Source organism: Zophobas morio, unplaced genomic scaffold, assembly GCF_036711695.1.
Source record: "Zophobas morio isolate AGI-343-1 ecotype UQ-CSIRO unplaced genomic scaffold, CSIRO_AGI_Zmor_V1 ptg000028l, whole genome shotgun sequence".
In the NCBI taxonomy this organism is placed as follows: domain Eukaryota; kingdom Metazoa; phylum Arthropoda; class Insecta; order Coleoptera; family Tenebrionidae; genus Zophobas; species Zophobas morio.
In genome coordinates this window covers 520,510-533,203 of record NW_026972133.1, presented here as the reverse complement: position 1 = coordinate 533,203, position 12,694 = coordinate 520,510, and the positions used below count along the sequence as shown (strand labels likewise).

The 12,694-nt window shown below is 37.2% G+C and overlaps 3 protein-coding genes across 3 annotated transcripts in view; 2 read left to right on the top strand and 1 right to left on the bottom strand.

Moving 5' to 3' along the window:
• LOC135136985 (rho guanine nucleotide exchange factor 7-like) overlaps positions 1–3,532 on the top strand; it is a 28,284-nt gene extending 24,752 nt beyond the window's left edge. The window contains exon 3 of the mRNA XM_064066507.1: positions 3,185–3,532. Within this exon, the coding sequence (XP_063922577.1) occupies positions 3,185–3,417 (233 nt within the window). The 3' untranslated portion in view covers positions 3,418–3,532. The remainder of the gene's footprint in view (positions 1–3,184) is intronic.
• Positions 3,419–5,409, bottom strand: LOC135136978 (aspartate aminotransferase, mitochondrial-like). Its single transcript, XM_064066500.1, has 4 exons — positions 5,064–5,409; positions 4,505–5,012; positions 3,770–4,342; positions 3,419–3,724 (listed from the first exon to the last, which is right to left on the bottom strand). The coding sequence occupies exons 1-4, from the start codon at positions 5,135–5,137 to the stop codon at positions 3,602–3,604; spliced, it is 1,278 nt and encodes a 425-aa protein (XP_063922570.1). The 5' UTR covers positions 5,138–5,409; the 3' UTR covers positions 3,419–3,601.
• A 172-nt stretch (positions 5,410–5,581) lies between these two features.
• Positions 5,582–7,952, top strand: LOC135136974 (eEF1A lysine and N-terminal methyltransferase homolog). Its single transcript, XM_064066491.1, has 5 exons — positions 5,582–5,842; positions 5,891–6,013; positions 6,063–6,758; positions 6,815–7,620; positions 7,671–7,952. The coding sequence occupies exons 1-5, from the start codon at positions 5,751–5,753 to the stop codon at positions 7,946–7,948; spliced, it is 1,995 nt and encodes a 664-aa protein (XP_063922561.1). The 5' UTR covers positions 5,582–5,750; the 3' UTR covers positions 7,949–7,952.
• The last annotated feature ends 4,742 nt before the right edge of the window (positions 7,953–12,694 follow it).

The following is a 12,694-nucleotide window of genomic DNA, read 5'->3' as shown; positions in this document are numbered from 1 at the left end:
AAGTCACCACGTAATTCCATTATATTTTTAGACAAGATTTCTGTATTTACTGGAATGGAATTTTAGAAATTCTTAAAACTGTTTTGCATTCACTGGAATTCCAAAAATTCAGTTTTAGTTGATAAATTTTTTGAACGTGCGGAATTTTTGATTTTAATTTACTGAATATTTTTAATACATTTTTAAATTTGATTATGGTTTTCGCAGATGGTAAAACTAAAATTGATTATGCATTTAGTAATTTGTTGAGAATTTCAAGAATTACTTTGGAATTTGAAGAATTTGTTACGGGGAAATTGAATTATCTCGAATTTACTGGAATTATTTTGGCATTAGTCGGATTTGGAGTTATATTCTATGAAATTTTGATGGTAATTGGCGGAATTTTTTAGTTTGGTGATATTTTTGTGTAATTTTCTGGAATTTTTGCTACACTTTTTTAATTTGATATTTTTTTGAAAATTATAAAACTAAAATCAATTATGTATTTAATCATTTTTCAGGGGAATTTCGAGAATAACTGTGAAATTTGAAGAAATTATGACAAGGAATTATTTGGAATTTACCGAAATTATGTTTGCATTAGTCGGAGTTAATTAGAATGATATTTCATGAAATTTTGGTAGTTTTTCAGCTCCTCAGGATCAATTATTACGTAATTCCGTTATATTCTTAGACAGAATTATTTCTTTATTTAATGGGAAGGGACTTTAGAAATTCTTAAAATTGTTTTGCATTCACTGGAATTCCAAAAATTCAGTTCTAGTTGGTAAATTTTTTGAACGTACGGAATTTTTTATTTTAATTTACTGAATGTTTTTAATACATTTTTTAATTTGATTATGGTTTTCGCAGATGGTAAAACTAAACTTGATTATGCATTTAGTAATTTGTTGAGAATTTCAAGAATTACTTTGGAATTTGAAGAATTTGTTACGGGGAAATTGAATTATCTCCAATTTACCGGAATTATTTTGGCATTAGTCGGATTTGGAATTATATTCTATGAAATTTTGATGGTAATTGGCGGAATTTTTTACAGTTTGCTGATATTTTTGTGTAATTTTTTGGAATTTTTGCTACACTTTTTTAATTTGATATTTTTTTGAAAATTATAAAACTAAAATCAATTATGTATTTAATCATTTTTCAGGGGAATTTCGAGAATAACTGTGAAATTTGAAGAATTTATCACAAGGAATTATTTGGAATTTACTGAAATTATGTTTGCATTAGTCGGAGTTAATTAGAATAAAAATAAATTAATTCCGTTATATTCTTAGAGATAATTATTACTGTATTTAATGGAATGGAATTTTAGAAATTCTTAAAACTGTTTTGCATTCACTGGAATTCAAAAATTCAGTTCCAGTTGGAGGAATTTTTTGAACTTAGGGAAATTTTGTTTTTAATGTACTCATTTTTGAATTTTAGTTTTTTGGGTGGAAAGGAATTTTTGAATTTCAAAAATAACTTCGTTACGAGGAAGTGGAATTATTTCGAATTTAGCGGAATTATTTTGACATTAGTCGGAATTGGAATTATATTACATGAAATTTTGGTAATTTTCAAGGTCACTACGTTATTCCTTTATATTTTTCGATAGAATTTCCGTATTTAATGGAATGAAATTTTGGAAATTCTTAAAATTGTTTTGGATACACTGGAACTCCAAAGTTTTACTTTTAGTTGGTGGAATTTTTTGAACTTACGGAATTTTTGTTTTTAATTTACTGACATTTTTTAAATTTCACAATGTTTTTCGAAAGTGATAAACTGAAGTTAATTATGCATTTAGTGATTTTTCTGGGAATTTCAAAAATAACTTCGTTACAAAGATTTTGGTAATTTTTCAACTTTTCAGTCAATGCATATTTTTCGAAAAAGTTACTTTATTTAATGGAATGGAACTTCTGAAGTTCTTAAAATTGTTTTGGGTACACTGGAATTTCAAGAATTTAATTGTAATTAGTGGAATTTTGTGCAGTTTTGTGAAATTTGTTGGAATTTTTGATACATTTTTTAAATTTCATAACCTTTTTTCAGAAAGATAAAACTAAAATTAATTATGTATTTAATGATTTGTGGCGGGAATTTCGAAAATTACTCTGGCATTTGAAAAATTGATTACAAGAAATGGAATTATCTCGAATTTACGGGAATTACGTTGGCATTAGGGGGAATTGGAACGATATTACATGAAACTGGTGTATTTTATTCAGTTACTCAAGATTCTTGTGCTTATTTTACGCTCTTTATATATTTTTAGAAATTCTCAAAATTATAAATATTAATCATTGTCGAAAAAGTGGACTCCAGGACAGAGAAATAAGCGTTTGTCTTTAACTCAACGTTTCGCTCCTTTATTAGAGCTTCCTCGAGGACTAAAATACACATACTTGTTTGAATTCAAAATAATTATTAGAAAAAGTGGCATTATTTTGAATTCACAGGAATTACAAGATAATTTTTTATTTATGTAGTTGGAACTGGACTAATGATATTTTGACAATTGTTCAGCTCCTCAGGGTTACTAGGTACATTCGATTTACGTATTTTTTTTATTATTTTGGAAATCAATAAATTAATCGATAAAAAATCACGATAATATCTCCACCTGTATATACGTTGACACGTGTAGTTCAACTGACGTAATACTCGTATGTTAATATTTACTTCTCTGTAGATATCGATATTTCTCACACTCCATAAGCTTGTCCCACAAAGCTTGCAAAATTTTTCTAAGAATGCACAAACGTAACTATTTGGAAACATCTGCCGCAATATTTGTCAGATACGCACGGATTATTACCGGAAAAAACCGTCCCGATAATTTTGTTTACAGGATATTGAACCAAAAATCGCATAATGATTGCATAATAGCATCCAACTGCTTAAAAACATCATCGACCTTTACCCCACTTTAAAACAATTTAAATCCTTGAATTTTTCGTAAAACGTGACACTACCGATCGCACATTCTCCCCATTGTGCATGTTTTTTTCACACTCCCTAACCAAACTGCTTTTTTTCTCAAGAATGTGCGATCGTCCCGACTCCATCGAAGCTTCATGTACTCTGACGATCTGTGATGATATTTACCAAATCTCGTAGTACTTAACTGGTGTGTGTGTTCTTACTCCTATCGGTAGCAAGTATCCTTTTTATCGACTTGCTTTTCCAGTTGATGTGACGAACTGGTCGAAAACAGATTCAAATAAAAATTTGATCGACGCCGTCCAAGTCCTTCAAAGTAAATTAAGTATTTTAGAGTACAACGTATCAGCGCTGTCTTCCGAACTGAACGAAGAAAAATCGATGAGGTGTGCCTTACAGAGCATCGTGAAAAATCACCTACTCTCGAACTGTAAAGACTTCGACAGTATCGAGTGGCCAACGACGGAAAGCAAAATCTGAATTTTGTATAGTTTAAATTTTATTGAGCGACAAACGTATTAAGATTGTGTTCAAGTTGTATTTAAAGTTGTATTTTATAAATATCTATTTTATTAAATCTGACTTGTAAAATGTACAGTGTTTTTTTGTATACTTAAAGCATAATACTTCGTAAATGCTAATAAAATGCGCTTGGCTCCGCCCCTTATTTGGTTACTTGATGCATGGCACGCGCTAGATAATCCACGTTCTTGGACGTCACCCCCGCCATGGAAATCCTCCCGTCTTTGGTCAAGTACACGCTATGCTCCTTGATCAGCTTCTCCACCTACAACACAAGCGTCAGTCTAGCCCCGCCTCCGACTCCGCCTACCTGTGGGGGCGTCATCCCCGTGTAGCAGAACATCCCGATTTGGTCGGTGATGTGCTGCCAGTTCTTCGACGACCCTTCCTTCTTCAGGTTTTCGCGCAGCTGCGTGCGCACCCCGATGATGCGGTCAGCCATCCCCTTCACCTCCTTGAGCCAATCAGCGCGCAGACTGGGGTCGCTCAGGATGGTAGCTACGATACGGGCGCCGTTGATTGGCGGGTTCGAGTACATGGCACGAATCAAAATCTTGACTTGCGACATGACTCTGTCAGCCTCGTCCTTGCTGTCACCAATGACAGAGAAAGCCCCCGCCCTCTCGCCATACAAGCCCATGTTTTTGGCGAAGCTCTGCGCCAAGACCATCTTGTGGCCGTCCTTGAGGAAGAGGCGCACGGCCTGAGCATCCCGGTCGATGTCCCCGGAGGCGAAGCCCTGATACGCCATGTCGAAGAACGGGAAGAGGTTGCGCTTTTTGACCACCTGGGACAGCTCCTTCCACTGCTCGGGGGAGGGGTCGACCCCGGTGGGGTTGTGGGCGCAAGCGTGGAGCAGAATGATGGATTTTTCGGGGATTTTCTACATCAAAAATGACAGAAAATTTTAATACCCCATAAGTATGCAACCAACATTACACCAAAACTGCCTACTTGATTCAAAAACTAATAAACTAAACGTCAACTTGTTTGAGTTGGTGTCAAAAAAGCTGAAGAATTTTTGGTTTACTCAGGGTTTACTCACGGAAATGTCATTCAGGGCCCCCTGGAAGTCGAACCCGCACGACTGCGGCTCGTAGAACGTGTAGGCCCCCACGTTGAGCCCCGAGTGCTTGAAAATGGGGGTGTGGTTGCCCCACGTGGGTTTGGGTAAGTACACAGTCTTGTTGCCTGGGAAGAAGTTGTTGAGGAAGGCAGCCCCCACTCGCAGCGCGCCCGTGCCGGAGATGCTCTGCACAGTGGCGTTCAAACCGTTGCTTATAACCTCTGAGTTGTCTCCAAGAGCCAACGAAATCGCAAGTTTGCAAAATTCGGGGTTACCAGCGATAGGGGCGTACTCCTTATCCAGTTTCTGTGCCCTCAATTTTTCATCGGCTTTGAGTACACTTGGAAGGAGATATGGTTTACCGTTGTCGTCTCTGTAGGCGCCTACTCCTAGATTTATCTTACTGGGGTTGGTATCGCGTTTGAAGGCTTCAGTTACACCCAAAATGGCATCGGGAGGGCCCATCTCCACTTGGGACCACCACGAGCTAAAAATCAGTTATTAGGGGGGTTATGGAATAAAATTTAAGAAAACTTACTTCGCCCTTTGGGTAAAGACGGCGCACCCGTTTTTGTTCACGGCGAAAAGCTTGACGGTGTGTTTCAGAGCCATGGTAACGAAGTAGTGGCTTGCTGGTGGTCAAATGAATGGAAATAGTTTACGTATCTATGACGCTGTCACCCTGAATGACCTCTAGTTGGGAAACATGCACTTGTGACGGAATACGGGTGCCAAAAGATGATTTATCTCGAATATACCGGCTAATATTTTTGGAGTGGTGGTGTGAGGTGACAGGTGAAGGACGTAGAGGTCATGCACTGAATGCGTGGCGCACTCAAGACGTATTAAAGACTATTATCTATAATTTTGTATCACAGCGAGTGATTTAGTTTAAAAATACAAGCAGATAACGAAAGCAAACAATTTTTAAAATCTATTATTACAAAAAGTAGGTTTAATGCAAATTGACAAGTGACAAGTGACAAATCGGTTGCAACTACCGTGCATAGCGTCTACCCACGTGTTTTAATTACGCAACAAAATTCTAGTAATTTGTTTATCACTTTAGTTGCACGTGTTCGCTTCTAATTGTTTTGTTTTATATATGAAAAATGTATTATTAGTTTCAAATTGATTATTAATTCTGAGAGCGGTGAGTAGTTCAGTTGACCCGACTTAACCTCGTGTCGTGTATACAAACAATAAACCACTTTAGTGAAATAAAATGAATTTACTACCAAAATCTCACAAAGAGTTCAGTCAGAAGGAATACTGGGACTCTTTTTTCAAGAAACGGGGCGCTAAAGCCTTCGAATGGTACGTCAACAACCTAACCTCACTTTCGATTAATTTTTTTTTTCGAAGGTACGGTGAATATCCGGAGCTTTCAACCCACTTGCACAAATATATCAAGGAACAAGATGACATTCTCGTCACGGGTTGCGGAAATTCGACCCTCGGACGCGACTTATACGACATTGGTTACCAGTAAGACTCACACAGCCCCCTTGTCACCCCTAACGTGTCTCTTTTCAAGCAAAATCACCAACATCGACATCTCGCAAGTGGTCATCCGCCAAATGCTATCCCAAACCGAGAAAGAGCGCCCTAACCTCAAATACCTCCAAATGGACGCTCTAGACATGTCTTTCAACGACGAAAGCTTCACGGTCGTTGTCGATAAAGGCACTCTAGACGCTTTAATGCCCGACTCAACCCCCGAGACTCTCACCAAAATCGAAACATACTTCACTGAAGTCCAACGAGTGCTAAAATTGGCGGGTCGTTACATTTGTGTGACCCTATTGCAGGAACACATTTTGCAAGCTTTGTTGGACTATTTTCCGAATAATAATTGGATGTTCCGGGTGGTGCGTTGTTTCGAAGCCGAGAACAAAGCGATCGAGAATGGGGAAAACACAATGCCTGTGTTTGTGGTGATTTGCACAAAATTCAAGGCGCTACCGAGGCGGATTTTGGAGGTTAATTTTAGCACTGGGGATAAAATGCAGCGGTTTGAGACCACCGAGGACGTGATGGTGCACGTCGCGAACGTGCAACGAGCGGCTTTCGTGTGTTCTAGTATCAAAAGGACGACGATTCAAGAGGACGAGATTTCGCTCGATTTGTACAAGGGGGAGATTTCTAAACCCAGGTTTACGGTCTACGTGGTTGATATTAAGCCCGAGGCGAGCAATGCGCAGTACGCCGCCTTCATAGTCCCCCAGGGCAGGTGCGTTTTTTTTATAACTACGATTTTAAAATAAAATAATAACGTTTTTTGTTTAGGGAGGCGGAGTGGCTCTTTTCCACTAAGTCCGGTCGCCAACACCTAACCAAAGTCACTAAAACCAACCGGTTGGCAATCGTGACAATGCACCGCGGCCACAACTTCGGTACTTTCGAGCAAGTCCAAACCGAGTTGAACGAAACAGTCTGCAACCTCGCCCCCTCCTCGCTAAAAAACAAAAAAATCCCCTACTTGTCCCTAGGTTCCGACGTCGGCTCGCGGTCGATTAAAGTCGAAGGCAAATCCGACTTCTCGGGTCCCTACGTGGTCGAAGATGTGCAGATCGACTCAAACAAATTCCGGCGCCTGTTCTACTTAAGTTCGCAGCTCGTCATCCAATCAGAAGCCAAATTAAAAACCATCAAAACCAAGAAAAGTGCGAAAGAGATCGTGGACTTGACGCACTTGACGTGTCGCCATCACGTGTACATGAGCGTGGCGGCGCACTTAGCCACACGCAAACGACAACCCAGCTCGGTGGCGGTGGTGGGGCTGGGAGGCGGCGGGTTGTGCTCCTTCTTGTACAAGTTTCTGCCGAAAACGCGAATCACGGCTGTGGATATCGACCCGGAGATGCTCGAAGTGGCGACGAAGTGGTTCGGGTTGGTGCAGAACGAGCGGTTGAAGGTGGTGATTCAAGATGGCGTGGAGTTTTTGGGGAAAATGGCGGCGGCGGGGGAGCGCTGGGACGCGGTTTTGTTCGATGTGGATAGCAAGGATAGCAGTATTGGGATGAGTTGTCCTCCGCAGCAGTTCCTGGAGGAGGAGGTGCTCGATAATGTCGCTAAATTGGTCGCCGATTCAGGTACTTGTCGCTTTTTGGGGATTTTTTTTTGTAATTGTGGTACTTTCTAGGGTTTTTTGTGTTGAACTTGGTGCTTCGTGAGTGCAGTTTGAGGCCCGCGATTGTCGATAAATTGAGGAGGAAATTTAAAACTGTCGTCTCGTATAAACTGGCTGAAGATCTTAACGAAGTTTTGGTTTGTGGTGGTGAGAAGGTGGATTTTGGTGACGTGAAGAAACGGTTCGGCGAGAGTTCGAGTGACATTAATGCTTTTTTTAAGAGAAATCAGTTGGGTAGTGATGGTAATGTACACGTCGAGGAGTTTTTGAATAATTTAAATATTTTATGATAAAGTGGGTATTTATTTATTTATTTATTTCAAAGAGAAAGTGACAGTGTTGACATTCGTGATTTTGTTTCACGAACTGTCCGCACGATGGCGCTCGTATTGGTTTTTCCATGGCCAACTGACGTCTGGCACCGCTGAATTTTATTGTTGAAATTTTAACCAACCACTTCAATATACTCCTAATTTGAGTACCTTTCTACTTAAAAAAGTTTAATAAGTTCGAAATTGACAATGGTGGCATTGACAAGTAACTGTCAAAACCGTTTTGGTGATAATTAAGGTGTTACAGATTCCTGTAAAATTGGACTTTAAAGACTTTAGGGAGCGCGGCGAACCTTTGATTGACTATACCGGGTGTCTGGAAAATGACGGATTAACTCGTCAGTACGTTATGTAATAAAAAATGATAAAAAAGTTCTTTATGATGTAGATTACTAAAAAAAAAGAGAAAAAGTAAAATTGGCAACACTGCACGAATCTAATGCATGAGTACTTACGGGGGTAGTACTGATTTTGGCAGTTGACATACCTTATAAGAAAAGAGAGGGTGGGTGGGCGGAGCTAGTATCTGCTACAATAAGACTGATTTTGGCAAAAGAAATGCCCTGTAAGAAAAGAGGGCGTGGGTGGGCGGGGCTAGTACCTGTTAAGACTGATTTTCGCAAATGACATGTTTCACATAGCAATTTCTCATAGAAAAACAAGAATTTTGCAATTAAGCTCCGTCCTCGCGACTTACGAGGGGTAAAAAAATCATCACGATTGAGGGTGGGTGGGCGGGGCTGATATTATGCCTTTTTTTCTTAATATACGTAGCCATCTGTTTTAAGTTTTTGTTGTGAAAAGATGGCTACGTATATTAAGAAAAAAGGGCAAAATATAAGCCCCACCCACCCACCCTGTCTCAATTGTGACGATTTTTTTTATTCGTCGTGGGTCAAGAGGGCGGAGCTTAATGGCAAAATCCTTATTTTTACTACAAGAAACTACCATGTAAAATCTTTTTTTGGGCATCGTGTTTTTCAAAAAATACTATGTATATTACAAATTAAAGCCAGATTGAGATCGAGACGGATGGGTGGAGCTTATTTTTTGGCTTTCTTTTTTACTTAATACATATAGTGTATTTTGAACAACACAATTACTCAAGAACATGTTGCACATTGAAATTTTCCCTAGGAAAACAAGGATTTTGCAATTAAGCTCCGCCCCACGACTAAAGGCGGGGAAAAAAAATCATCACGATTGAGATAGGGTGGGTGGGCGGGGCAGACATGCCTTTTTTTCTTAATATACGTAGTCGTCTGTTTTAAATTTTTACTATGAAAAGACGACTACGTATATTCAGAAAAAAAGGCTAAAAATATAAGCCCCACCCACCCGCCCTGTCTCAATTGTGACGATTTTTTTTATTCATCGTAAGCCAAGAGGGCGGAGCTTAATAGCAAAATTTTAATTTTTCTCCAAGAAACTACCATGCAAGACATTTTTTGAGCATCGTGTTATTCAAAAAATACTATGTATATTACAAATTAAAGCCAGATTGAGATCGAGACGAATGGGTGGAGCTTATCTTTTTTACTTAATACATATAGTATACTTTGAATAACACGATTACTCAAGACCATGTTGCACATTGCAATTTTTCGTAGGAAAACAAGGATTTTGCAATTAAGCTACGCCCCACGACTAAAGGCGGGGAAAAAAATTTATCACGATTGAGATAGGGTGGGTGGGCGGGGCAGACATGCCTTTTTTCTTAATATACGTAATCATCTGTTTTAAATTTTTGTTGTGAAAAGATGGCTACGTATATTTAGAAAAAAAGGCAAAATATAAGCCCCACCCACCCACCCTGTTTCAATTGTGATGATCTTTTTTATTCGTCGTGAGCTAGGAGGGCGTAGCTTAATTGCAAAATCCTGATTTTTGTACAAGAAACTACCATGCAAGACATGTTTTGAGCATCGTGTTGTTCAAAAAATACTATGTATATTACAAATTACAGCCAAATTAACATTGAGACGGATGGGTGGAGCTTATCTTTTGGCTTTCTTTTTTACTTAATACATACTTATAGTGTACTTTCAACAACACGATTACTCAACGACACGTTGTACATTGCAGTTTTTCGTAGGAAAACAAGGATTTTGCAAATAAGCTCCACCCCATGACTAAAGACGGAAAAAAAAATCATCACTACTGAGATAGGGCGGGTGGGTGGGGCTTATATTTTGCCTTTTTTCTTAATATACGTAGTCATGTTTTAAATTTTTGTTATGAAAGGATGGCCATGTATATTTAGAAAAAAGGGCAAAATATAAAAAAACAACATTTTTGTAGTAAACAACTTAAATCCTCAACTCTTCTTCTACAACCCTTTTACATACGGCAAATTTTTTTTCTTTGGAAAATTTTTGAAAAATATATTTTTGGTTTTCCGGATTATTTGAAGAGATTAACAAAAATGACCACAAATAACAAAGTTTTTCTCTTGAACAGAGTCTCATTTAGCATTTTTTGACAGTTTTTGAAAATTCGTTTTTAGTTCACTTCTGTTATTTCCAAAAAAAGCAAAAATGACCTCAGATTTGCTGTCTTCGAATATTTCTGCTTGGGCTAGTCTTTTTTCTTTTGAATCTACACCCTTTTACCTTTTTTTTTTTTTAGAAAACTTGAAATTATTCCGTTTTTTTTTCGTTTAATTGGATAGATAAAACAACCCATTTTAATTTTTTCGAAATATTTTGCAAACCATCTTCCTTTTACTAATATTTTATTAACGTAATTTTATGAAAAGTTTATTATTTTTTCTTTTCAATAGAACTAATTTTACTTTTTTTGTAAAATTTTTGAAAAAAAATTTTCGTTTTTCTGGGTTATTTGAAGAGATTAAAAAAACGACCACAATCGACAAAATTTTATCTGTACTTGCGTTCTTTTTTCTCTTGATTAGAGTTTAATTTAGTATTTTTTTGACAGTTTTTGAAAATTATTTTTTAGTTCATCTCCGTGATTTCCAAAAAAAAAACAAATATCACCTCTGATTCGCTGTCTGTGAATATTTCTCCTTACGCTAGTCTTTTTTTTTTCTTTTGAATCGATGTCCTATTACAAACAAATAGGCAAAATGTAAGACCGCCCACCCACCCTATCGCAATTGTGATGATTTTTTTATTCGTCGTGAGTCAAGAGGGCGGAGCTTAACTGCAAAATTTTTATTTCTCTACAAGAACTTATCATGTAATCACGATTGAGATAGGGCGGGTGGGTGGGGCTTATATTTTCTTAATATACGTTGTGATATGTTTTAATTTTTGTTGTGATAAGATGGCTGCGTATATTTAGAAAAAAAGGCAAAATATAAGCCCGCCCACCCGCCCATTCTTAATTGTGATGATTTTTTTATTCGGCGAGAACCAAGAGGGCGGAGCTTAATTGCAAAATATTTATTTCGGTACAAGGAATTAAAAACATGTTTTTGAGTATCGTGTTCTTCAAAGAATGCAATGTATATTAAGAAAAAAAGGCAAAATATAAACCCCGCCCACCCACCCCATCTCAATTGTGATGATTTTTTTTATTATGGTAGATTCTTGTAGACAAATATGGATTTTGCAATTAAGTCCCGCCCCTTGATCTGACAACGAATGAAAAATTCGTCACAATTGAGAATTGAGATCGGGGCGGGTATGGGTGGGGCATAATTTTTGGCTTTATTTTTTTCTTAATATACTTAGTATTCTTTGAACAGCATACTCAAAGACATGTTTTTAATTTCTCCTTAACAAACAAGGATTTTGCAGTTACGCTCTGCCTTCTTGGCTCACGATGAATAAGAAAAATCATTACAATTGAGACAGGGTGGGTGGGCGGGGCTCCATTGTGCCTTTATTTCTTATTATTTGTAGACTTATTTCGATAACAAGAAACTTAAAACATGTCTAAAATTGTACTTTTTTGTAGTAAACAACTTAAATCCTCAACTCTTCTTCTACAACCCCTTTAAATATGGCAAACATTTTTTTCTTTGGAAAATTTTTGAAAAATAACAAAAATGACCACAAATAACAACAAATTATCCACATGTGTACACGTTTTTCTCTTGAACAGAGTCTCATTTAGCATTTTTTGAAAATTCGTTTTTAGTTCACCTCTGTTATTTCCAAAAAAAGCAAAAATGACCTCAGATTTGCTGTCTTTGAATATTTCTGCTTGGGCTAGTCTGTTTTCTTTTGAATCTACGCCCTTTTACCATTTTTTTTTTAGAAAACTTGAAACTTATTATTCCGTTTTTTTTTTTCGTTTCATTGGATAGATAAAACAACCCATTTTAATTTTTTCGAAATATTTTGCAAACCGTCTTCCTTTTACTAATATTTTATTAAAGGTAATTTTATGAAAAGTTTACTATTTTTTCTTTTCAATAGAACAAATTTTACTTTTTTTTGTAAAATTTTTGAAAAAAATATTTTCGTTTTTCTGGGTTATTTGAAGAAATTAAAAAAATCGACAAAAATTTATCCGTACTTGTGTTCGTCCTTTTTTATCTTGATGAGAGTTTCATTTAGTATTTTTTTGACAGTTTTTGAAAACCGCTATTTTTTCCAGACATCCTGTATACTACTGTAATCAAAACAGTGCGCGCTGGATCTTAGTCGGCTATACGTTTTTCATGGCCTACTATCTACAGCATTAAATATGTAACACAACGACACCGATTACTTGCGCAGCCATTGCTTATCA